This window comes from Channa argus, chromosome 16, assembly GCF_033026475.1.
Source record: "Channa argus isolate prfri chromosome 16, Channa argus male v1.0, whole genome shotgun sequence".
Classification (NCBI taxonomy): Eukaryota; Metazoa; Chordata; class Actinopteri; order Anabantiformes; family Channidae; genus Channa; species Channa argus.
The window spans coordinates 197,866-225,609 of record NC_090212.1 but is presented as its reverse complement, the minus strand read 5'-3'; the positions used below and the strand labels follow the sequence as shown (position 1 = coordinate 225,609).

At 38.6% G+C, this 27,744-nt stretch overlaps 1 protein-coding gene across 1 annotated transcript in view; it reads right to left on the bottom strand.

Annotated features, from left to right (window-relative positions):
- gabrr2a (gamma-aminobutyric acid type A receptor subunit rho2a) overlaps nucleotides 1–27,744 on the bottom strand; it is a 65,226-nt gene that overhangs the window by 7,828 nt on the left and 29,654 nt on the right. Inside the window, exons 4-7 of the mRNA XM_067479433.1 lie at nucleotides 25,750–25,973; nucleotides 19,645–19,727; nucleotides 3,701–3,841; nucleotides 2,299–2,451 (exon numbers count right to left, since the gene is read on the bottom strand). Coding sequence (XP_067335534.1) covers nucleotides 2,299–2,451; nucleotides 3,701–3,841; nucleotides 19,645–19,727; nucleotides 25,750–25,973 — 601 coding nt within the window. The remainder of the gene's footprint in view (nucleotides 1–2,298; nucleotides 2,452–3,700; nucleotides 3,842–19,644; nucleotides 19,728–25,749; nucleotides 25,974–27,744) is intronic.

Here is a 27,744-nt window from a genome sequence, read left to right as displayed (position 1 = left end):
ATAAAGATGTACATTATAGTACCGGATGAGAATTACTGATGAATCCCTGTACTCTGTACAATAAATGTTAAATGTGTCATTTTAAATACTTTCTAAAGTATACTGCTGGGTTCTGGAGTTTAATTGTTATCACATTTTCAGCAGAAGCAGTTGTGCAGGTGTTACCAAACTGTAACTATCAAAATTTCAGTGTGCTTGAGGGCAGGTGCTGCTCACTGCAAGCGACATGACACTGTTTCTCTTTAGCAATAAAGCAATGTCAGTCTGAACACTGATAATGAAGCATTGGTTTTATTTTAATGTAATGTCTAATATAAATGGGGTACTTAAAGTAACCTGTTTGCAAACATATTTAGATTTATCAGCTGTTTTATTAGTAATATATTTTTCTTAAGACTAGGTAATTCTACTTTCTGATGCTGAAATCATTTTTCAGTATGAAAAGGGGGGTTTGGTTTAAACATATCACAGCTATTTGGAGCAGAGCAACAGCAGCCGACAGAAGGAAAGTGGTTGTAAAGGAAATCCAGTGGCAAGAAGAGGCTGCTAGATGTGTGGGAAGGCTGCTCTCAAACACCTAGCAGCCTCTTCTAGCAGCCTCTAGATTGCTGAAAGCCTATTGTTGCCTATCTAGTTGCAGGTGAGATAGTTTGTTTGATATCAATTACTGAGAGGATGATGACCCCCCTTTACAAAAATGCGCAAAATCTATTGTGACACCATATTACATTAGCACTCCAATTTAAGTAAACACATTTTTGAAAAAACTGCATTTTTCTTCTAATTCTGTCACCCAGAAAAATCAGTGATGGTGTATGAGCTCACTGACTGCTGTGACATGAAGACATGCTCAATAAATACTCAAAACATATCAGTAGATAAAACAATAAAATAAGAGGCAAAACATTCATGTCATTCATATCTTTACTGACCCAACCCATTAAACCTAACTTTTTCCAGCATCACTTTGTATTTTTAATGCGTGTGTTTAAAAAAGACAAGAAAGACTGTGATTGTTTGTGTTTTACCTCTGAAGTTACAGAAGCTACAGAACCAACTAGATTTTTAAAAAATCTAATTCTGTCAATCACACTAGTCAATGACTGTGTAACATCAATCAATCCGAGAACCAGGAAGAGGAGCAATATCGCTATATGTTTTCTAAATGCTTACACTTTATGGCTACCTGAAGCTTTTCATTGTGGATTATTAGGGACAGCATGTTTACAATAATTACTGGGTATTATAGGAACAATTTTCAGAAAAAGTGTGTAAAGGTTTTAAAATGCCCAAATTGCTTAATGTTTTACACATAAATTAAGTTCTAGGATGAAAAGTTGTGAAAGTCTCTTTGATTTTACCTCCAAATTGATAAAGGCTAATATTCTTCTGTTAAATAAATCAACTCAGCAGTTCTAAGTGTCAATAAACTTATTAACCTGAGGTCATAGACATTTTTTACTAATAAATTAGTGTACCATTCAATTTAGTTAGAAATGCTCAGAAGCACTCACTGAATGTCAATGGTATGCTACGTAAATTAAAGGAGCAGTGACAGGATGGAGGAGGATAAACACAGAACCATTTCTCACAAACACAAAAATAATAACTTTTATTGTAAATGATCTATGAAGCCATTAGCTCCAGCTAAGACCCTTCATTAGAAAGTGGCCATGCTAACCAAAATAGAAACATTCTTGTTCTAAAATGATCAAACCTTCTACACTCATTACACGCACAGTTGTTGGAGTTATTGACAACAATAACTATGCACCAATGAGGACACTGACACAGCATTAACAGCGGTAGTGGAGGTGGAACTACGTGATCTTTTTGAGGACAAATGACCTGGATGCACACACAGGGGATCATGAAGGCGAGCAAACTACAACTTTTATTATGTTGCCCAGTCTTTATCATCCATTATGTTGAATAAATTAAAAAGAGAAAACAGAAATGCTATAATCTGCAAGGAGAAGAGAAAACACAATATGCAGTTAAGACAAATGGATATTGTAAAAACATGCCTTCTTAAAAGCTGACTTTAATAAGAGCAATGAGATGATGCATAAGAGGATCTCAGTATGAGGGAAACAGATGCCTGTATAAGCACAGTGTAAGCACTACAACAAGCTCAATACAGAAAATAATTCAAAAGAAAGAGTGGTAGAGTGGGAAAGGTTTATATGTTTTCTATTGGTGTAGCGTGTCACAGAGGTTTTTCATCATTTCACACAGACAGATTTTTCCCCAGCAGACAGTCTTTTCAAAAGACATTTGACATGAATGTATTTTTACCCAGGGAAACTCTGGCCGGCACAGCCCGGCGGTCTATCCAGAACGACACCCAGGAAAGCATCACCATGAGTGTGGCGGGAAAGTATGTTTGCAGCAGGAAGAAGAAGATGTGCCGTCGCAACGTGAAGTTGATGTAGAGACGATTGTACCAGCCTGCCAACACAACATGAGAGCAGCTCAGACTCCAAGATTCAGATTTTCAAAAGTGTTTTTCACCAGACACAGATTTTACATGTTCTTTAATTTTCTTCATTTAATGGATGAAATGTATTTATTACTGTAATATACACAGGATACGTAAAATCTGTCCCCCGGTACATGAAATATAATGTCTTTAATGTACCATGCTTTTCCGTCTTTAATAGGTACAGTTTGCATAATGTTATTAGTTGCATGTGTCAATTTACTGACTGAGCACAATTACAGTATTTTTTCTACAATTATTTTGCATAAAATGTGGCTAAATAGGATCCAATTCCGGATCCATGTTTAATTTATTTATTAATTTTTTTGGTACTTTACCTGGAATACCAATTAAAAAGATTATTCATATTAAAATGAAACAATGTGGAAGATTTTTCCTGTGAACAACTTACTGAACAGAATAATTAGGATGTAACTGTTTTCTGCATTCTGACGTGCTGTGAACCATTACAAGTCAAACAGGAGAGAACCAGAGGTGTCCAATCATGTAAAAACAGTTGTGTTTTTTTGTCCGTGTCATGTGTTAATTTGCAAATCTAATTTTCTCACATGCTTTATTGTGTCTCTCTACACTGCAATTTAATGTTTTTCTCATTTAAATTGTTCCAAACTTAGAAACTCACATACACACATAAATAAAATATGATTTATATCATCACTATCATCACCACCATATTGATAAAAGAAATGTATCCATTAAACGTCAAAATCAAACTGGATATGAATATTAACTTATAGGTGGTTCTAGTATGAGGATTACAACTGTTTTTATGATCTTCTTGTCTCTGCTTTATTATTTAAAAATGAATTCTCCTCAGCAAGATCTCACTAGTTCATTTTTATTTTCAATAACCATTAAATAAGCACCTAGTAGTAGTAGTAACTTTATTTTAGGATGCATAAAAATGTAATAATTAGTGATTAAGAATTAGCAGGTTTTAATCACTCAGCAGCAGCAGTGGATTTAAAAATATCAAGTTTGCCCTGACGGTCATGCTGGACAAAAGGTCATGCAGTCAAAATAAACCACTAAAAAAGTCCTGGCCTGCTTTCTGTAGTAACATTAACCTTATATTTAGATTCAATGGCTTTAGAAAGGGCAACTGACATGATTTGTTTAGACAAAATAAGAACTATTTGTAATGGCAAAAGTTTTTTCAATCATATTTATTTCAAAATAATTTGCGTTTATTTGTACCTGTGCTGCTGTAGAAGGCCAAGCGAGATGTGGTATGAAACTTTTGAATGAGGAACTGTGATAAGGAGATGCGATCATCAGTGCTGAGAGACTCATCGCCACTTTTCCAGTACAACATCAGGTCTTCATCTGTGTAGGCATCTGCAAAACATTATACAGTCCTGTCAAATTTCAGGATTTACAATGTTTTTATAGCATTACTAATGCTTCTCAACCTCCTTGTTTCATATGGCAATATTTACAAAATAGCTGTCATGTCACGACCGCTGTAAAGAAGTTATAAGCTGGTTATTAGACTTATGATGCAGACATTTTAATGCGTTAGTTGTATATGTGCAAAACACACATTATATCATCCACATGTTGTTGATATTTTGATTACAGTACACTAGGGCTGCATTAGACTATGTGTGTTATGTGTATAAGATATTGGCAGCTCATGACTCTGCTCTTTGTTCCAGGGGCAAAAAAGAAATGGCTTTTGATGGTCAGTAACTGAGCAGCAGCCTGAGGAAGTGTATACAATCTGCACTGTGAAAGTAGCAGATGTATAATATTTCTTTCAGTAACAACAGATAACAGTGGCAAATAAAGTCTCATTCAGCCTTAAATTATGTTGTAGGTCTTTGCCACAGACCCTTGGTTTGTTTCAGATGGGTAAAAGCATATCTGTATTGTTAGGAAAGCATGTCCAAGTCCCACTGGACACTTTGTAAATAAACTATTTTAATCAAACACTCTAACAAGACATCACACACTGTTGTAAGAATACTTCTCACGTGTGTTCAGCTCCCTTCAGCCTCACCTGCAAAGCTGCAGAAAATAGAAATTCACTGACTGAATTACTGAGTACCTCACTGTGCAGCCTGAAACTTGAATAGAATTTTATACACATATACAATCGTACTTGTTAAAACGTACAGTTAATCAAGTAATCTACTTAGATGTAATTCTTAAAGCACTTGTACTTTACTGGAGAATTGGCATGAACTTCCTTCCGAGCAAGTAGTAACAAAGAGTCCAGAACCCATTTTATGGCAAGGAATTCCTTCTCCGCCACTGAATGACTGGCTTTGTGGTTGTTGATCTTCCTGCTGACGTACAAGACAGGCTGGAGACCCTCCGGCTCCGCTTGCAGCAGAGGAGCTCCATTTCCCCTCTCTGAAGCATCCATCTGCACGGTAAAAGTCTGTCAAAAGTCAGGACTCTTCAGTACAGATTCTTTGCACAGTGCTGCTTTCAAAGATTTAAAAGACTCCTCACATGCATCAGTCCACTAAACTTTTTTAGGCTGATTTTGTTTGTCAGATTTATAAGAGGGACTGATAGTGTGGAAAATGAACCTTCTGTACCATCCTACCGAGTCCAAGAAAGATTTTACTTGTAACTTGGTTTTCGGTCTCTCTGCGGTCACGATGGCATCTACTTTTCCCACCTGAGGCCAGATCATTCCCTGTCCCAACACAAATCTAAGGTACTTTGATGAGCCAAGTGATCTTTCCAGCTAGTACTGTAGACAATAACATCAACCAGATAAGATGCTGCAGAGGTTTTTTCATCATCCTTTGGAATGTGGCTGGACCTGCCAGTATCCCCATAAGTCCAGGGTACTGATGCTATTGGCACTGCCAAGCCTCTCAATCAAATCATCAACCTTGGCATGGGATACAAGTCCAACTTACTCACTCCATTGATCTTTTTAAAGTGCAAACAGAACCTTAGAGTGCCATCCTTCTTGCGTACCAGGATGATTGGATTGGATTCAAACATTCACTGTTTGAAGGTTTTCAATTACTCCCAATTTTCCTCATCATGTCTAGTTCTTATTTCAGCACAGGTAACAGCCGCTCTTGGACCCTATACACAGGCTGTCGCAAAGGAGTGGGATCCTTCAAGGACTTTTTTTCCAGGGGTCTGCAGAAAGAGATCAAAAGGCAGGATCTCAAGAAGCTCCCTCTTCATTTCATCCGATAGGTGGGCCAAATCCACTTGTTTCTCCTCCACGCCCACTGGAAGAAACTGCTCCACTAATCCCGTCTCTTCTTTTACAGTTAAAAAAAAAGGAAATGTGTTGTAGACGACTGTGGCGAAGGAAGGTAGAGCGGCTGTCCACCAATCTCACAGTTGTTGGTTCAATCCCTGGCTCCTCCTGTCACATGTCGAAGTGTCCTTGAGCAAGACACTGAACCCCAACTTAGTTGCTCCTGGTGAGTGTTGGACAGCTGCATAGCAGCTCCCCCACCAGTGTGTGATTGTGAGTGTGAATGGGTGAATAAGAAGCAGTGTAAAGCGCTTTGAGTGCCAATAGGTACAAAAGCGCTATTTAAGTGCAGACCATTTACCATTTACATTTCTTTAACATGTTGATATGGAATGTCTGGAGTTGTTTTTGTTCTGGCCATTAGGATCTAATAAGTAATTTCTCCCACCTTTTTGTTCACCTGATAAGGGCCCTGCCATTTTGCTCACAGTTTGTTCTCAGATGTTGGCAAAAGTAACAAAACTTGACCAGCCTTGAAGCTCCGCTTCCTGGCTGACCGATTGTACCAGCCTTTCTGCTTGGCTTGAGACTTTAGAAGGTTTTCCTGAGCCATGGCTGTAGTCTTCATCAGTGGGTCAAGCAACAACATTACGAATAAAATGATCTTCATGCTTTCAGATGATTCATACTCCTCCCACATCTCCCGCAGTTTATCGAGCGGACCTCTGACCTGATGACCATACATGAGTTCAAATGGCGAAAACCCAGTTGAGCTCTGGGGAACCTCCTGATAAGCAAAGAGCAGAAAAGGCAGCCACTTGTCCCAGTACTTTCCTGTTTCTGAGACAAAATTACACCATGTGTATTAGGGTTTTGTTGAAGCGCTCTACAAGACCATCACTCTGAGGACGGTAAGGGGTGGTTCTTATCCTCTTAATTCCAAAGAACTGACTGGCTCATAAAATTGAGTCCCTGGTCTGTAAGAACCTCTTTAGGAATGCCCACCTGACTGAAAAACCTTAGCATGGCTGTAGCTACTTGTTTAGCTGTGACTTCTCTAACCAGATACTTCTGGGTACCTAGTTGAATAGTCATAGATAACCAAATAAACTTGTTACCTGACTGACTCCTTTCAACTGGGCAAATTATGTCAACACCAAGACGTTCAAAAGGAGTAGAAATTACAGACATTAGGATAAGAGGTACAGGCGCTGCATTTTTGCCTGCTGCAAACTGACATTCTGAGCATGTTTTATAGTTCTCTTTGATTTGTGTTTACATTACAGGTCAGTAAAATCTCTTTCCTATTCTTAGATGTGTATTCATGAAACCCAAATGGCCTGTATACAGTATGCCCGACCTTCATGACCTCTGCCCTTGACCCTTAATGAAGAACAAGCTGTTTACCCTCATCAGACTGTCTGACAGGAGACCTTATTCCAATACAAAATACTCTGAAAGCATGCTGGAACTGTTCTATACTTTCCTGAAACATTCAGCTAGTGTGGAATAATTTTTCTGTTGGCTGTAAAGATTACAGGGAAAAGAAACATCCCTATCAGCTAGCTCTGGAGGCTCAACTTCCTGCTCCGATTGCTCTGCTGAATGAAATAGCAGCTCTTCAACCTGCTCTCTGCACTTATTAAGCCTTTCCTCTTGTGTGACCTTTGACCCCTCACCTACTTGTTCATTGTGGACTGGCAAAAGTTGTAATGTGTCACTGATAGTAGCTAGTGCTTGATGAAGGGGGCTTTGGCATGATGTATCAGTAACTTGACTGCCAGCAAACACTACCTCTGTTGGCATATCTGAAGTAGTGGGCTCAAGAGTGATTGGCAAAACAGCATCAAGCGCAGTCGAATTGGAAACTACAGGGTTTGGCTGAACCCACCCTGGATCTTCAAACATTAATTGTGCTTCCTTTGGTCTAGCTCTAGTGAATACACCACACAACTTACTCTTGTTCTCTTCAATGAGATAAGAGGGTTGGTAAGTCAATCCTCAGCAACACAGGATAAGGCAGCTCTGGAGTTACTCCTACTTTCATAAGAAATGGTTGATCATGCACTTCTATGTAGACACCAGCACTTTGGCACAGAACTGTGCCCATGCACACAAACCACTGGTAATACCTTCTCTATATTCCACAGCTCTTTGGGAATAAACTTGGTCTGCACAAGAGACTGAGCGCAACCCCAGTCTAGCAGTGCAGAATGGTGGAACCTTTGACCAGGAGAGTAGTTGTTTTTCAGCTTCCTTCTCATGCCCTCTCTCAATTTTCAATCGAATTTTTTGAAGCCATGACCTGTTGGTAGATGGAGTGGAGATCAGATGGTAAACATCAAAGAAATACTATTTTTTAGAGGGAGACCTTACTCTCTCCACCAACTCTGACTTTTGGATAGAGTTGCTGCAGTTCCCGAGCACCCGTAAGAGATCTAATGCTAAACAGACACCCGAGGTTCACCACCAGTCGCTTCACGTTTCTAATCGATTTTCCCCGCTCAGCGGTTTCTCACCCGCTGAGAAACCAACTCTGGTAATTGGCAGCTCTATAGTCAGAAACGTTAAGTTAGAGACTCCAATGGCCTTCAAATGCCTTCCTGGGGCCAGAGCGGGCGATGTTGAATTATATTTGAAACTCCTGGGTAAATATAAAAGTAAATACAGTAATATTATTATTCACGTGGGAGTTAATGACGCCCGATTACGCAAATCGGAGGTCACTAAAATGAATGTTGAATCGGTGTGTAACTTTGCCAAAACAATGTCGGACTCCGTAGTTTTCTCTGGACTCCTGCCAAATCTGACCAGTGAAGACATGTACACCCATATGTCGTCATTCAACCGCTGGCTGTCTAGGTGGTGCCCAGCAAACGATTTGGGCTACATAGACAATTGGAAACGTTTTTGGGGAAAACCTAGGCTGATTAGGAGAGATGGCATCCATCCTACTTTAGATGGTGCAGCTTTCTTATCCAGAAATATGGCTGGTTTTATTAGACAACCAAAAGAATGACAATCCAGAGTTGAGCCTAGGATGCAGAGATCCAGTCCTACACGCCTCTCTGCAGTGTCCTTACAACCATCACCCCCTTACAACTCCCACATACCTATAGAGACTGTGTCTGTTCCCCGACCAAGTAAATTACATAAAGTAAATATTCAATTCAATTCAACTTTATTTATGTAGCGCCAATTCACAACAAAGTCATCTCAGGGCACTTTACAGAATAAAGTCAAGATTATAAAGATATATAAAGAGAACCCAACAATTCCCCCTGGAGCAAGCCATAGGCAACAGTGGAGAGGAAAAACTCCCTTTAACGGAAGAAACCTCCAGCAGAACCAGGCTCAGGGTGGACGGCCATCTGCCTCGACCGGTTGGGGTGAGTGGAAAGGGGAGAGAGAAAAGAACAGAGCAACAAAAAGCAATAACAAAACATCGGGCAGATTGGTAGGACCAGTAGCTGCACGCTGGAAGACACACAGCTTCAAAGCCGGGGGACACCTGCAGAAAGGGACAGAGAGAGGGGGACAGAGGAGGACAAAGACAACTACGGGAGAGAACACACAGAGTTAATGACATACAGTGGTGAGAATTGCGGGGTGAGAGGAGAGGAGAGATGGTCAAGAGGAGGAAAGGAGCTCAGTGCATTGGGGGGTGGGTCCCCCAGCAGTCTAAGCCTATGGCAGCATAACTATAACTAACTATATGCTTTATTAAAGAGGAAGGTTTTAAGCTTAGACTTAAAAGTAGAGAGGGTGTCTGCTTCCCGAATCTGAACTGGGAGCTGGTTCCACAAGAGAGGAGCTTGATAGCTAAAGGCTCTACCTCCCATTCTACTTTTGGAAATTCTGGGAACCACAAGTAGGCCTGCATTCTGAGAGCGAAGTGGTCTACTGGGATGATATGGTGCTATGAGGTCTTCTATATATGATGGAGCCTGACCATTCAGAGCTTTATATGTAAGAAGCAGGGTTTTAAATTCTATTCTAAATTTAATGGGAAGCCAATGGAGAGAAGCTAGTGAAGGTGAAATATGATCTCTCTTGCTAGTTCCAGTCAGCACTCTTGCTGCAGCATTTTGGATTAATTGCAGTCTCTTTAGGGAGTTACTGGGGCATCCTGAAAGTAGGGAATTACAGTAGTCCAACCTAGAAGTAACAAATGCATGGACCAGTTTTTCAGCATCACTTTGAGACAGTATGCTCCTAATTTTGGCAATGTTCCATAGGTGGAAGAAGGCTGTTCTAGAGATTTGTTTTATATGTGACTTAAAGGACAGATCCTGATCAAAAATAACTCCAAGGTTCCTTGCAGTAGTACTGGAGGCCAGACTTATGCCATATAGGGTAACAATATGGTTGGACATCATATCTCTGATATTTGTGGGCCCAAATACTATGACTTCAGTTTTGTCTGAGTTTAAAAGTAAAAAATTGTGGGACATCCAGGCCTTTATGTCTTGTAGGCTTGAAGCTTTATTAACTGATTATTTTCATCTGGTTCCATAGATAAATATAGCTGGGTATCATCAGCATAACAGTGGAAATTTATGGAGTGTTTTCTAATAATGTTGCCTAAAGGAGACATATATAAAGTAAAAAGTATTGGTCCTAACACAGAGCCTTGTGGAACTCCATAGCTAACCTTTGTGTGCATGGAGGATTCATCATTAACATGAACAAATTGAAATCTATCAGACAGATAGGATTTAAACCAACCTAGTGCAGTTCCTGTAATTCCAATTTCATGTTCCAGTCTCTGTAATAAAATGTTATGATCAATGGTATCAAATGCGGCACTAAGATCTAACAGAACAAGTATAGAGATGAGTCCATTATCTGAGGCCATGAGAAGATCGTTGGTGACTTTTACCAGTGCTGTTTCTGTACTATGATGAACTCTAAATCCTGACTGAAACTCTTCATACAAATTATTCCTATGGAGGTGATCACATAATTGTTTTGCGACTACTTTTTCAATTATTTTAGAAATAAAGGGGAGATTAGATATTGGTCTGTAATTGGCTAAAACACCTGGGTCAAGACAGGGTTTTTTAAGTAATGGTTTAATTACAGCTACCTTATAGGCCTGTGGTACATAGCCTGTTTCTAAAGATAGATTGATGATATCTACTATGAATGTATCTATTAAGGGTAAAGTTTCCTTGAGCAGTCTAGTTGGAATAGGGTCTAGCAGACAGGTTGTTGGTTTAGATGAGGTAATAATTGAAGTTAGCTCAGAGAGATCTATGGGTAAAAAGCAGTCTAACAGGGATTGGGGCCTTATCGGTGACTCTAGCACTGCTGTACATGAAGATCTATCTGTAATTTTTGGGGGGAGGATCTGGTGAATACTTTCTCTAATAGCTACAATTTTATTCATAAAGAAGGTCATGAAGTCATTGCTGCTCAAAGTTAAGGGAATAGTAGGCTCAACAGAACTATGGCTCTTAGTCAGCCTGGCTACAGTGCTGAACAGAAACCGGGGGTTGTTCTTGTTTTCTTCTATTAATGATGAATAATATGCCATAATATGACAACAAGAGGAGTTAATCATAATAACCTAATAAAAGTTAAGACTACTCCTCTTACAGAACAAAACCCCAAAACTATTAAATGTGGATTATTAAATACCAGATCTTTCTCTTCTAAATCTCTGTTAGTAAATGACTTAATAAGTGATCATCAATTTGATTTATTTTGTCTCGCTGAAACTTGGTTGCAGCAGGAAGAATATGTCAGTTTAAATGAGTCAAACCCCCCAAGTCATATTAATTATCATGTTCCTAGATGCACAGGCCGAGGTGGAGGAGTTGCAGCAATCTTCCATTGTAGCTTATCAATAAACCCTAGACCTAAACATAGCTATAACTCATTTGAGAGCCTTACTCTTAGCCTTTCACACCCAAACTGGAAAACTCAAAAACCACTATTATTTGTTATCATGTACCATCCTCCAGTCCCTTTTTCAGAGTTTTTGATTGAATTTTCTGATTTTCTATCTGATTTAGTGCTTAGTACAGATAAACGAACACTGCGTTTAATTCATTATTAGATTCAATTGGTTTTTCCCAAAATGTAAATAAACCCACTCACTGTTTTAGTCACACGTTAGACCTTGAATTGAAGCGGATAATTTAACAATATTTCCTCACAACTCTCTTCTGTCTGACCATTTTTTAATAACATTTGAATTTACAATAATGGACTATACAGCAGTTTGGGAAAAATTCCACTATAGCAGATGCTTAAGTGAAAAAGCTGTCAACAAATTTAAAGAAATTATTTCTTCATCATTTGCTTCACCATATGTTAATACAATGGAAAGTAGTCTCCTTAATGTTACTCCTGCACAAGTAAATTATCTTGTTGACAATTCTGCAGCCTCACTACGTACAATACTCGATAGTGTTGCCCCTCTGAAAAAGAAGGCAGTAAACCAGAAGAGGTCATCTCCATGGTATAGTTCACAAACACGCAACTTAAAACAGGAAACACGAAAGTTGGAAACGAAGTGGCGTTCCAGAAATTTTGAAGAATTTCATTTAGCCTGCAAAAATAGTTTAAAAATGTACAAAAAAGCTCTCTGTGATGCCAGAACAGCATATTATTCATCAGTGATAGAAGAAAACAAGAACAACCCCCTGTTTCTGTTCAGCACTGCAGCCAGGCTGACTAAGAGCCATAGTTCTGTTGAGCCTAGTTTTCCCTTAACTCTGAGCAGCAATGACTTCATGACTTTATGAATAAAATTGTAGCTATTAGAGAAAGAATTCACCAGATCCTCCCCCCGATAGATAGATCTTCATGTACAGCAGTGCTAGAGTCATCGATAAGGCCCAAATCCCTGTTAGACTGCTTTTTACCCATAGATCTCTCTGAGCTAACTTCAATTATTACCTCATCTAAACCAACAACCTGTCTGCTAGACCCTATTCCAACTAATGAACTGCACTAGGTTGGTTTAAATCTTATCTATCTGATAGATTTCAATTTGTTCATGTTAATGATGAATCCTCCATGCACACAAAGGTTAGCTATGGAGTTCCACAAGGCTCTGTGTTAGGACCAATACTTTTTACTTTATATATGTCTCCTTTAGGCAACATAATTAGAAAACACTCCATAGATATGTTCTCCAACCATATTGTTACTGTAGATGGCATAAGTCTGGCCTCCAGTACTAACTGCAAGGAACCTTGGAGTTATTTTTATCAGGATTTGTCCTTTAACTCACATATAAAACATATTTCTAGAACAGCCTTCTTCTACCTACGGAACATTGCCAAAAAAATTTGTTACCTCTAGGTTGGACTACTGTAATTCCCTACTTTCAGGATGCCCCAGTAACTCCCTTGAGAGCCTGCAATTAATCCAAAATGATGCAGCAAGAGTGCCGACTGGAATCACATTTCACCTTTACTAGCCTCTCTCCATTGGCTTACCATTAAATCTAGAATAGAATTTAAAACCCTGCTTTTTACATATAAAGCTCTGAACGGTCAGGTTCCATCATATATAGAAGACCTCATAGCACCATATCATCCCAGTAGACCACTTCGCTCTCAGAATGCAGGCCTACTTGTGGTTCCCAGATTTTCCAAGGTAGAATGGGAGGTAGAGCTTTTAGCTATCAAGCTCCTCTCCTGTGGAACCAGCTCCCAGTTCCGATTTGGGAAGCAGACACCCTCTCTACTTTTAAGTTTAGGCTTAAAACCTTCCGCTTTAATAAAGCATATAGTTAGTTATAGTTATGCTGCCATAGGCTTAGACTGCTGGGGGACCCACCCCCCAATGCACTGAGCAACTTTCCTTCTCTTGACCCTCTCTCCTCTCCTGTCACCCTGTGTTATTAACTCTGGGTGTTCTCTCCCGTAGTTGTCTTTGTCCTTCTCTGTCCCCCCTCTCTCTGTCCCTTTCTGCAGGTGTCCCTGGCTTTAAAGCTGTGTTACTTCCAGCGTGAAGCTACTGGTCCTACCAATCTGCCCGATGTTTTGTTGTTGCTTTTTGTTGCTCTGTTCTTTTCTCTCTCCCCTTTCCACTCACCCCAATCGGTCGAGGCAGATGGCCGTCCACCCTGAGCCTGGTTCTGCTGGAGGTTTCTTCCGTTAAAGGGAGTTTTTCCTCTGCAATGTTGCCTATGGCTTGCTCCGGGGGAATTGTTGGGTTCTCTTTATACATCTTTATAATCTTGACTTTATTCTGTGCCCTGAGATGACTTTGTTGTGAATTGGCGCTACATAAATAAAGTTGAATTGAATTGAATTGATACTTTTTTAATCACACTCTCTTTTACTCTTACTAATCTTTGCTACTTCCTGCTCCACACCAGTCACCTATTCTACTCTTCGTTCCCTTTTATTTTCCTTATTCATCAACTTTTCAAAGTCCTCCTTCCATCTTCCCATTGCACTCCTTGCACCTTTCAATACATTTCCATCCTTATCTTTAATCACCCTAAACTGCTGCACATCATTCTCATCTTTATGTTTCTGCCTCACCACCGTGTACTCCCTCCACTCCTGTCTACTCTCTTCAGTCCTCTCAGTGTCCCACTTCTTCTTAGCTAACCTCTTTCTCTCTATACACTCCTGAACTTCCTCATTCTACCACGTAGTCCACTTTCCTCTTTCCCAAAGACACACCAAGTAACCTCCTACCTGTCTCCCTGATCACATTAGCTTTAGTGGTCCAGTCATCTGGAAGCACCTCCAGATGACCTCCAGACCACCCAGAGCCTGTGTCAACTCCTCCCTGAAAGCTACACAACATTCTTCCTTTTTCAACTTTGTCCTCTGCCCTGCCTTAATCGTCTTCATCTTCCTCACTACCAGTATTATTTTACACCCCACCAGCCTGTGTTGTCTGGCAATGTTCTTCCCCTACAAATATTTAGTCACTGATATCTTTCAGACTGCAACATTGACACAAGATGTAGTCCACCTGATGGCTTCTACCTCTGCTCTTATATGTCACCTGCCTCTTCTGAAAGAAACTATTCACTACAGTAATTTCCATCCTCTTTGCAAAGTCTAACACCATCTGTCCTTCTGTGTTCCTGTCCTGAAGACCAGACCTGCCCATCACATTCTCATCACCTCTGTTCGCTTCACCAACATGTCCATTAAAATGCACCAATCACCACTTTCTCACCTCTGGGGATGCTCTGCATCACTTCATCTAACTGTCAAACAATCATTACCACTAACACTAAAAGCTGTGCTACTTAACCACCAAGTCTGTGACTCTGGGACACAAAGAGTTAGCTACTGTGATTCTGGTGGTTGAATTCCTTAGGTTGTTTTCCCTTCAATATTCTTCAGCTTATGGTTAGCTTCTGCATGTACAAGAAGTGTGGAGTATAGGAAACCTGTACAAGAGCTCGTACTGGCAGCAGCCATGTTGAGTCAGTATGGCTTTGTAGTACTGAACAGTGTCAGCAGTTAAATGGAGCTACAGCCAGCCCAAAGAAGAAACCCTGCGTTAGTCACACACCACCTGCACTGCTTAAATCTAACTAATTCTTATCATGCGGGTGTGTGAGCTCCTGAGACTACACAGTAACATATACTTAAATCACTTCAATTTCAGCCAAAAGTGTTATTTTTTCAGTTCACATATGTTGATTAATTATTTAAATTATTATATTTTTATTTGTATTTTGGTTTGTCTTTTTTAAGTTATTCAACATACTATGGATTATTGAATGTTATTTCTTATTTCAAGATCAATGGCTTTTGGCTTGTCCCTTCAGGGGTTGCCACAGTGGAATTCTGCATGGTGATTTAGCATGAGTGTTTTGAGGCCGGATGCCCTTCCTGCCCAAACCTTCCCATTTGATCTGGGCTTAGGACTGGTGGCTTATTTTTCATAGTGGTCATTGGTAGTAGTAGGTATTATCATACGTTACATTTAATTGATACAAAATTGACCCACACTGAATGGGCAGCTGCATCATAAAGCAACATTTTTATATTGTAGTAAGTCTGTTTGTTCACCTATTAGGAAGCTAACTTAGCTGCTAGCTTGATCTTATACTTACTGTACAAATGAGGTAGTAGTAGATAGTATTAATATGATTAACATTACAGTGTTGTCTAGGAGATGGCAAGAGTAGGTATAAAGGTGAAGGGATTTTTTGAAGAGAGGGTGCAAAAACTAACGATCTACACAATAACTAATAAATAATAATAACTAACAAAAGGGGGGACACATACAAAAATATCCAGGGTTAGGGGTAAAAAATATCTCAAATCACATGCCAAAACAGAGGCAGAAAAAGAGGGATACACAAATGACCAAACCTCATTGCAAAAAACAAGAGAATTCACACTCCAACAAACAGGAGTCCAAAGAAGAGGCAGACCAGACAGACAGCTACAAACAGGGCAGGCAGGTAAACAGGTAGGCCTGGCGTCAGGAACAAATCTCTCAAGAAATAAAAGGCTAGGAGGCTCACTTAATAAAAGCCAGAAACAAGAAGACAAACTGAACTCAACTGAAGGAGCAGGATCATGACAATCTAACTCTCAAATATATGTATTTTGCCTAGCAACATGTGTGACATAAGGTCTTGTTGGTAGTAATAAATGTTAGGGTACAGACACACCATTCCAAAATCAATGTCTGTGTTACCGCTAGTAGTGTTCTCTGCCAAAACGGTTTGGCACAGTCCATAGCCATGATAGACATGTGTTTTGATTTATTAGATAAATATTTGGGTATTACTAGACAGTTGCTACTGAGTATGTCTGAACTTTATTTAAATTTTTATGAAAAGTAGAGTTTGACTTTGTACCTCTCAGTTTAGGATTTTATAACTGCTAAACTGCACTGTTTTTTTCCCTGATTTTTCTCACCTATCCTCATCTATTCAGCTGTGCTCTTTTTGTCAGTGTTGAGTGAGTGCTAATGCCTCCAGGTTTTAATTAATTTGCTATTTTTGTAAGCATTTAGCTAGATTAACTGTGAAATGAAGCAATCATGGATTCTTGTCTGGCCTTATCTGGTTGGATGTGGCCCTCTATTGCACCTTATCTCCTTTTGCTATTATATAGTTGTGTGTGTGTTTAGATTCAATTGGTTTTTCCCAAAATGTAAATAAACCCACTCACTGTTTTAGTCACACGTTAGACCTTGTCCTTACGTATGGAATTGAAGCGGATAATTTAACCATATTTCCTCACAACTCTCTTCTGTCTGACCATTTTTTAATAACATTTGAATTTACAATAACAGACTATATAAAGCAGTTATAGAAAAATTCCACTATAGCAGATGCTTAAGTAAAAATGCTGTCAACAAATTTAAAGAAATTATTTCTTCATCATTTGCTTCACCATATGTTAATACAATGGAAAGTAGTCTCCTTAATGTTACTCCTGCACAAGTAGATTATCTTGTTGACAATTCTGCAGCCTCACTACGTACAATAGTCGATAGTGTTGCCCCTCTAAAAAAGAAGGCAGTAAACCAGCAGAGGTGATCTCCATGGTATAGTTCACAAACACGCAACTTAAAACAGGAAACACGAAAGTTAGAAAGGAAGTGGCGTTCCAGAAAGTTAGAAGAATCTCATTTAGCCTGGAAAAACAGTTTAAAAATGTACAAAAAAGCTCTCAGTGATGCCAGAACAGCATATTATTCATCATTAATAGAAGAAAACAAGAACAACCCCTGAGCCTAGTTTTCCCTTAACTTTGAGCAGCAATGACTTCATGACCTTCTTTATGAATAAAATTGTAGCTATTAGAGAACGAATTCACCAGATCCTCCCCCCAAAAATTACAGATTTTCCCCAATCCCTGTTAGACTGCTTTTTATCCATAGATCTCTCTGAGCTAACTTCAATTATTACCTATCTATCTTTAGAAACAGGCTATGTACCACAGGCCTATAAGGTAGCTGTAATTAAACCATTACTTAAAAAACCCTGTCTTGACCCAGGTGTTTTAGCCAATTACAGACCAATATGTAATCTCCCCTTTATTTCTAAAATAATTGAAAAAGTATTCGCAAAACAATTATGTGATCACCTTCATAGGAATAATTTGTATGAAGACTTTCAGTCAGGATTTAGAGTTCATCATAGTACAGAAACAGCACTGGTAAAAGTCACCAACGATCTCCTCATGGCCTCAGATACTGGACTCATCTCTATACTTTTTCTGTTAGATCTTAGTGCTGCATTTGATACCATTGATCATAACATTTTATTACAGAGGCTGGAACATGAAATTGGAATTACAGGAACTGCACTAGGTTGGTTTAAATCTTATCTATCTGATAGATTTCAATTTGTTCATGTTAATGATGAATCCTCCATGCACACAAAGGTTAGCTATGGAGTTCCACAAGGCTCTGTGTTAGGACCAATACTTTTTACTTTATATATGTCTCCTTTAGGCAACATTATTAGAAAACACTCCATAAATTTCCACTGTTATGCTGATGATACCCAGCTATATTTATCTATGGAACCAGATGAAAATAATCAGTTAATAAAGCTTCAAGCATGCCTACAAGACATAAAGGCCTGGATGTCCCACAATTTTTTACTTTTAAACTCAGACAAAAATGAAGTCATAGTATTTGGGCCCAAAAATCTCAGAGATATGATGTCCAACCATATTGTTACACTAGATGGCATAAGTCTGGCCTCCAGTACTACTGCAAGGAACCTTGGAGTTATTTTTGATCAGGATCTGTCCTTTAACTCACATATAAAACAAATCTCTAGAAAAGCCTTCTTCCACCTATGGAACATTGCCAAAATTAGGAGCATCCTGTCTCAAAGTGATGCCGAAAAACTGGTCCATGCATTTGTTACCTCTAGGTTGGACTACTGTAATTCCCTACTTTCAGGATGCTCCCTAAAGAGTAACTCCCTAAAGAGCCTGCAATTAATCCAAAATGCTGCAGCAAGAGTGCTGAATGGAACTAGCAAGAGAGATCACATTTCACCTTCACTAGCTTCTCTCCATTGGCTTCCAATTAAATGTAGAATAGAATTTAAAACCCTGCTTCTTACATATAAAGCTCTGAATGGTCAGGCTCCATCATATATAGAAGACCTCATAGCACCATATCATCCCAGTAGACCACTTCGCTCTCAGAATGCAGGCCTACTTGTGGTTCCCAGAATTTCCAAAAGTAGAATGGGAGGTAGAGCCTTTAGCTATCAAGCTCCTCTCTTGTGGAACCAGCTCCCAGTTCACATTCGGGAAACAGACACCCTCTCTACTTCTAAGTCTAGGCTTAAAACCTTCCTTTTTAATAAAGCATATAGTTAGTTATAGTTATGCTGCCATAGGCTTTGACTGCTGGGGGACCCACCCCCCAATGCACTGAGCTCCTTTCCTCCTCTTGACCTCTCTCCTCTCCTCTCATCCCGCAATTGTCACCACTGTATGTCATTAACTCTGTGTGTTCTCTCCCGTAGTTGTCTTTGTCCTCCTCTGTCCCCTTCTCTCTGTCCCTTTCTGCAGGTGTCCCCCGGCTTTGAAGCTGTGTGTCTTCCAGCGTGAAGCTACTGTTCCTACCAATCTGCCCGATGTTTTGATACTTTTTGTTGCTCTGTTCTTTTCTCTCTCCCCTTTCCACTCACTCCAACCGGTCGAGGCAGATGGCCGTCCACCCTGAGCCTGGTTCTGCTGGAGGTTTCTTCCGTTAAAGGGAGTTTTTCCTCTCCACTGTTGCCTATGGCTTGCTCCTGGGGGAATTTTTGGGTTCTCTTTATACATCTTTATAATCTTGACTTTATTCTGTAAAGTGCCCTGAGATGACTTTGTTGTGAATTGGCGCTACATAAATAAAGTTGAATTGAATTGAATTGAATTGTGTGTATTTAGGTGTTGAGTCATACTGTAATTGTGTCCTTAATTATGCCACTGACGGGCCTACAGTCTATAACCCCATTATTTTTTTCAAAGTCATATTTGAAATATTTACTTACAGCTCTCTAGCTCCAATGAGCAGGTCTGAGAATCCAGAGGAAAGCGGCTGAAGTCCATATTACAGGCTGCGGTTACTGTCACTCTGTTAAACAAGAGATACAAAAAGAGGCACATTGTGTCAACATCTCTCACGTTTTTATTTAGCTTTTACTTACTGTACTTGTGCAAATAATTCAGCAGAGTAATATATTATCAGACCCTCCAGGAATTTGAATATTGGATCACAACATGTAACGCATATCCAACCAATCCCTGTGAATTCTGGGCAACCTTGCAATTTTATTCAATCACTGCAACTATTAATCTACACTCTGTACTGTCTCTGAGCATCCAGCACACTACACCATGTTGCTTTCTTAAAATTGAAACACAATGGCAAAAGACAAATGTTAGACTTACAACACAAAGAGAATAAATATCTGCTTTCCTGCATTTTGTATATGAATTGATAGGACTTTGCTTTGATGTTTTCTCCTTGACTTAGATTTTTGCTTGCCTTGTACCTCACTTGTAAGTCGCTTTGGATAAAAGCGTCTGCTAAATGACTAAATGTAAATGTAAATGTAAATTGCATGGGTCAGAAAGCTGCAATTAATATGCAGGTAACTTCTGTAACTGCTAGAAAAATCAGTCCATGCAAGGCAATTTCCTGATGCTCTACAGGAAAACAGGGATAACATGTTTTACACCACATGCAGTATAACCTTGTGGTGGAACACACAAAACACATTAGCTGACACTTTTCTACCACTTTTCTACCACAAAAGACATGTGAATAAACACACAAGACAAATCACTGTGAAAGTGTGATAGAAAATTTCCCACCTTCTTAGTCAAGTGTTACTAGATTTTGGAAGAATTGACAACAAAACGTGATGAACCACCTCAGTTTAATACATGGAGAACAACACATGAATGTTTTCTGACTTGTATCTCTCAAAAAACTTCAATTTATACTCAAACCTAAGAAAGGAACCACCCTCACAAAACATGAATGAATAAACCAGGTGCACGCAGTTGAAAGTCATCATTCTTGTCCTTTTTTAGCTTATCTGTTAATGTCAGTTGTGGAGCAATAAAATCCTTTTATTGGACCTTCTTGTAAATCTTGTGACCCCAGGACCCACTATCTACTACATTGTTTTGGGTCTTATAACAACAAAGTGCCAAAGGTGATCTTAAGCAGTCCTTTAAACATGATATACCCTGTGACCTCTTGTCCTCTTTGTGACCTCTTCAATAAGCCCATCTTGTTTTCTTGTTTGCTAATTACCTAACCATATGACTAAATTTACTCTATGCCCCCACCAAAGATGCTGTTGTATCCAGATTGTTGCAAATACTAAAATAAAAATAAAACATAAAAAATCACAAAGATGCCACAGACATTGTCATCATAACATTCACAAACAATGTCTGCAAAAACTGTGTTCATAGAAGATGTGATGTGTTACAGCTTACTTCTGGAAGAAAATGCTAATGTTAATGTTGCTGTTAATGTTATTTATGACCATATTCTATTTATATTATATTCAAGTATGTTCAAGAGTGATATGTTTACCGTACTTCAATAATAAGTGATGATTGTAGAAGAAATAGAAGAATAGAAGAAATCTCTCTGCTCTCGTAAACTGTGCTATACTCTGCCAGTTAAATTACAATAAATAAGAAGCTGCAACACTCACTGATAAAGCAAAAATAATTGAAATTCTCTGGTTTGAAGGGCAAGCCTTGTCAAAAACATTTAGAAGTGAATATCTGCACTGCTGCCACTGTAGTTCAGTGAGACTGGGACACAGGAGGAGCTGACAGTACCCCTAAATTAACATAGGTAATAGAACATACTTCTTGTAAAAACCTATTAAAAAATCAAATACTTTACCTTTAATTTCAAATGTAAGTGGGTTATATATGTTATTTGGCACTTTTGGGGGAAACTTTGTTGCATAGCTTTGCTCATCGCTTCAATCTTTTCCTGGCTTTGCCCTGTGGGAGGATCTTTTAAAAAGGCATAAAGACATCACTTAAAAGTAAAGTGTAAAACATTTAGGGAATTGTAACACAAGCAGTTCTGACAAGTAAAATCAGACAGGAACATTTTCAGGCTCTACACTATTTTTATAATAGTCAGGCAAAAAGCAAAAAAAAGCAAAAATTAAAGAAAATTTGTGGTACTAATCATTTTTATTCCTTAGTGCTAAATATTAGATGTTCTTCTGTTAATCTACTAAAGCTGGCATTCAGATGACACCCTGGTAGTTTTGATTGACCCGTGAGAAGCTTGTTCAGTGAAATCAACCTGCAGCTATTGTTCACTTGTAAAATATTGCTGACTAAGCAGCATTGTAAAAACACACAAACTATTTAAAAGTCTCAGAAGTCTGATTGTTACTCTAAGCAAAAAGGGTCTTTCTAAGAGTCTCACTGTGGCTGGACTGAAGGTTTCTATGGGGTCAGTGCATTGCTCCAACAAACTTTGTGGAAATGGCATCAGTTTTATCCAAAACAGGATCCATATCTTAAATAAAGAACAAGACTCCAGACAATAAAAGTACTGTCAAAAGAAAGTTATTAGATACATTAGTTAGGGGATGAGTAACATAAAAGTAAGGCCGAACACTTTTACTACAATCACATTATTGTAGTATGATAACTGCTAAATTTAACATTGTGAGATTTACCCATGAATACTAAAAATTTAAATACAAAATTTTTCCAGGCAGCTCCAGATGCAGAGAGGTTTGGTCTTTCAGAGGGGATAGGTTTAAAGACTATGTCTGAGTGTATATCAGAGATGTATCTTTCATTATGAAAAAGGAAGAATCTGACACACACTAATATATATTTGCTGTTTTTCTTCTACTGTACTGTGTTTGTATTTTTCATACCTGTATGGTTTTGGCATCAAGATATGTATCAAATGAGTTAAGAGGAAAAGATTTACACCCAAAAATACATACAAATACATTAAGCATATCAACAAGCTATCAACACAAATCATGCAATGTTAAGTATCAGTATGTTAAAATGTTCTGTTGTCTGTACAATTATGATTCAGATACAGTAAATTTGTGTAGTTTAAGCTCACATAATCATATAATCTGTTATCTTATGATGGATCAATGGAACAGCTCAACTCATGATTTCAGCAGCAAAGCCTACATTGAGCAGGAGCAGCAGTAAGCAGCTGTGTACAGTGAAAAAGCAGTGATGAACCCACACTCCACTAACTGTGGTGGCAAAGAGACTGGCTGGAGATAGGACCATTTATCAGCTAAGAAGATAGAAACTGTTCTCAGATAGACTTAGATCAGGTGGACACAACCAGATTTTAAACCAACACTTATGTTGTTCTTGGTCTACTGGGTGTGTAACAACAACAAGTCCATCTATTTATAAAATGTCAAAGTCTCCAAATGCTGCCCAACGGTGATGAAATAGGTTTCAGAAACTAAGCAAAAACATACAGTAAACATTTGCTTCAGCAAAAACTCACACCCCTTCAGCTTCTGCACACTGGGTTTTATTTAATTTATTATTGTTTTGTTTCAAAAGCTGAAAGCTGAAAGCTGAAATAAGAAATAAGGGTTCAGACCCTTTAGTATTTTGTAGAACCCTTTCCACAGTGCTTACAGCTCTGAGTCTTCTTGTTTAGTTTTTTGTCCTCAGATGCAGTTTAAGCTGTGTTGGCGCTTTAATATACAGTGCATCCAGAAAGTATTAACCTTTTCCACATTTTGTTATGTTACAGCCTTATTTCAAAATTGAAAGAAATCAGGGTGTATATCTTTTTAAACTGTTTACCATCAGTTAAATTTTCCACAGATGTTCTCACATGTTCTTCTGTCAAAACAAATATGGCAGCAACTGGATTTTTATAAACAGAAGAATGTTTTCAAAAAATAAAACAAAAAGAATAACAATACAAACTAAGCACAGATTTATGATGACATCTTACTTGATAGTTGAGGACAACATGAACGGTAAGGTCTATATGGGAATATAGAGGTAAAATTATGTTTTAAAGTTTTATTTCCTGTAGCTCGTCCACACCGATGTCAGTTGTAAAATAAACAAGTTTAAATTAATCTTGAAAATCTTGAGTTAATGTTTTATTGGGTGCAGTATCAAAGAAGTTGTCCAAGTACGAGTAAACAAGGGCAGTATTTGACCTAATACACAGCACTGGTGTCAGTATTTGGACATCCTTAGTTCTAGCCATTAGCAACCATTGCATTAATACGAAAAAGTGGTTTTTCCACTTACTTTATATCTGATGGCTCTTAAATAGAGTATTTGCCCAGTATTTACCAGCTGAAAACAAAAAGTACAACGATTCCTGTACATGACTCTCCAAGTTGTATTTTTGTAAACATCTTTAAGAAGCAAATATGTACTGGACAGCCTGATGTGTATTGACTTCCTCCTGGTGTGACAAACAATGTCATGGTGAACTGCTAAATTACAAGGTGGCTTTGGAAGTGGGAAATCATTTACTCAATTCAGATACAATTACCTGCCAGACCTTGCCAGCATGAAAACAGGAACCTTTGTCTGAAGTAAACATTGTTTTGTGTCAACATTGTTTTCCCATGACACAATTTCAGTGGTAGGAAAAATTACAAGTTCAATGTCTATGAAATGTTACTGATGTAAGAGCCACTGAAATGGCACTTGTACAGTGATGGAAACTAGCTAATAAAGCTGTGGCTGATGAAATTCTTTTAGGCTTAGCAGCCTTTTCAGACACAGTGACCCAACAGGAGGAGGGAATAAGGCCACAAAATGAAGGCTTGGGCTGTCAATGTGGACAATATCATGTCTGTTCTGAACATCGTGTCGAATATGCTCTGAACCAGGGTGAACTTAGGCAGGTTTTGAAATTTGATGCATGGCATCATATAAGTGTTGGATTTTAACAACTGCACCAGTAGTTAGAATTTGTACTACAAATCTTGTATACTGTATATATTGTATTGAAGTGCTATACATATGTTTTCTTAGGTTGCAGGAATCCAGTGGTCAGAAATCATCAGCAGTTTGTTATATCCTGCTAGAGTGATGTAATCCACCTTAATGAAAATTAATATTTGGAGTGTTATTGTTTGGCACAGCATTACCATAAAATATTAATGTAACTGTGGCAGTTTAATATTCCACAGAACAAGATTTTTTGCTGTCTGTAAAGAGAGACAGATTGTTAGGGGTGACTGTGGCGCAGGAAGGTAGAGCGGTTGTCCACCAATCTCACAGTTGTTGGTTCAATCCCCGGCTCCTCCGGTCACATGTTAAAGTGTCCTTGAGCAAGACACTGAACCCCAACTTAGTTGCTCCTGGTGAGTGTTGGCCAGTTGCATAGCAGCTCCCCCATCGGTGTATGAATGTGTGTGTGATTGTGAGTGTTAATGGGTGAATAAGAAGCAGTGTAAAGCGCTTTGAGTGCCAATAGGTAGAAAAGCGCTATATAAGTGCAGACCATTTACCGTTTAACATTATGTTAATGCAGAAAGGTCTGTGGTTGTGCTGGCTCAGTGGTATCACTTTCTAAAATATTCATTAAAACTGAGCCAATTTCTAGTTATTAATTAGACCTGTGCTTCTTCATTTTTTCATGTTTATGAAGAAGGTTACCTTGTGAGGGAATTTTATTTTAAAATGTTCTACTAAACTGCAAAGGTCTCATGAGGAAGATCAACGCAGTTATCGTCATAGTATGCAACTTTTTTCAATTATTTTTTAGTTGAAGTATGTCTTATTGTGGGGAAGTGCTGTCCTTGCCTCCCTTGAAGTGAGATTCAAGGCCTGTGCCAACATAAAAAAAAGTTTGCACTCATTGAATTGACCAACAGATACTACCATGGGAAAGTCCATCCATACATACTAAGTGCAGACCTAAAGAAGACAATGGTAGATTTCAGGACGTCTTTGAGACTGTTTTGCCTCTAAAGAACCTGGTGCATTGTGCAGAGTGGATGAAACAATGAGAAAGATATACCTCAGAACTATTTAGCATAACCTCAAACTACGAGCTATATGGCTGATGTGTGTATGTAAACTTTTGTTCACATTTATGTCATTAAGTCAGGTGCTAAAATGCTACACACCTCAGACTGTAGAGGACGTGCCCATCAGGAAAGACACGTAGCATGATGTTATCGGTGGTAGTGTCATGGATGAAGGACCTCTTAGAATGAACAAAAAAGACATCAGGCACCCAGATCTTCTTCACCAGACGACCATCAAATGTCATGCTCTTGTTAGTGCTGCTGGTGAATGACAGACGCTCGTCCTTCCAGTAATGCCTCAGGTACAGTGTCATGGTGAAGTCCTGGTGGCATAAGAAAGACTGTATTGTAGACTCATATTCATGTAAAACACTAATACACTATCATTATATTTTTTAATGAACATATGTAAAAGAGCATTTAGTTAGTAATGGAAATTGTATTGTCTAAACAAAGATATAAAGTAAAGGAAGAAAAATAAATGTCCCATGTTCGAGCTCTCGAGTATCGACTCTTGATGATTTGATGAAATTGCCCTCCTCCATCCACTTGTTCAGCTTTCATTTACCACTGTGGGCACAGCTGTAGGATAATGGCATACTGAATTTCCCACCATTTACCAACATTTTGTGAGTAAATTGCTTAAAAAAAAACGCATTGGGAGTGGGGCAGAAAACAGAAAATACCGCCTTGTGAAATACACACTGGTTTGACTTTGTTTTAACTTTATAGATATTTCACAACATAACACAGCAGTGCCAAAACAATTTTTTTTCATTTATGTGCTTTCAGGAGCGTTCCACCCTAATAAGACCATCAGATTCACAGTTGTGCGATCCTCCCCTACAGGTTTAACATGAAGACTATTAAACAACAGGCCAACTGACTGCATCAGCGACAATAAATTGATTCATTAAAAACAAATCACAGTAAAAATCACAGTAACAATGACCTAAAGCAAAACATTACATTGAGATAGGGATTATAAATACTGTAACTAAAAAACAATAGGAAATCAGAGAAAATTTAATAAAGTTAATTAAAGAAAATCATATCTTTGAGCTGTTGAGAGGCAAAAGGAGGTATAGAACAATTTGCTGCTGTAAAAGTGTCTGAATTCTGAGGGATATTTCAACCAGTTTAGCCACAAATGCCATCATTTATTTATTTATTTATTGTCTGTATGTGTTAGTAAAATTGTTCCATCGTCAGAGTTGGCAAGGACTGACTTTGACCTATGAATGCTTCACCGTGCCTTATCACTTGTATATATTTATAATTCAACTTTTGCTTCAGGCAAACTACTGACCTATATCCACACTGTCCCATCTGTCCACAGTCCTAGATTCACCAGTGAACTCCCTGGAGGATAAAAAACTTTCTTCAGCAGTCTGGTTTTAGACCTGCTCATAGCACAATAACTGCCACAGCTGTTGTGGTGGAGGACATTGTTAAGTCACATGATGCAAATGACCATCATCGTTTTTGCCTTTGGCCCCTAAACAAACCAGATCCTCTTTAGATTAAAGACTGCTTTCAATGACCTACAGACCTCTCTTTTTAAATAAATTATTTTAATTCCAAAGAGACTAAATGTGAACAATGGCAGAAAAACAGACTACTGAGGCTCCCAGTGATCCCACTACCTGCTCCACTACCACCTGTTACACTTTCAGATATTTGTCATTAACGAAAATACAATAAATTAGTAGGTACAAAACCTATTAATCAAGCAGAAATAGTCAAAATATTCTGACTGGTTAAATAGGGAGAACCTCTCCACAATAAGATAAGTAATAGAACAAACTGTATGTGTAAAATAAATGAATGAATGAATGAATAGGATTCTCCCACAAAACTCATACTGAAAAACAAACAATTGTAATTGTAATCTTGCCAATACCAAAAGTAAGGTTGCTTCCCTTAGAAAACACACAAAAAACACTATGCGATGATCATACTTTTGGTTTTATGGAGATGTCAACTGTGCCCATGCTGTTGCTGCTACTCCCCTAAAATCACTGGATGCTGTTTACTACAGTATAATTGTATTCTTGGCTGCAGACAGCTATAATAACTGCTCTGAGCTTCCCT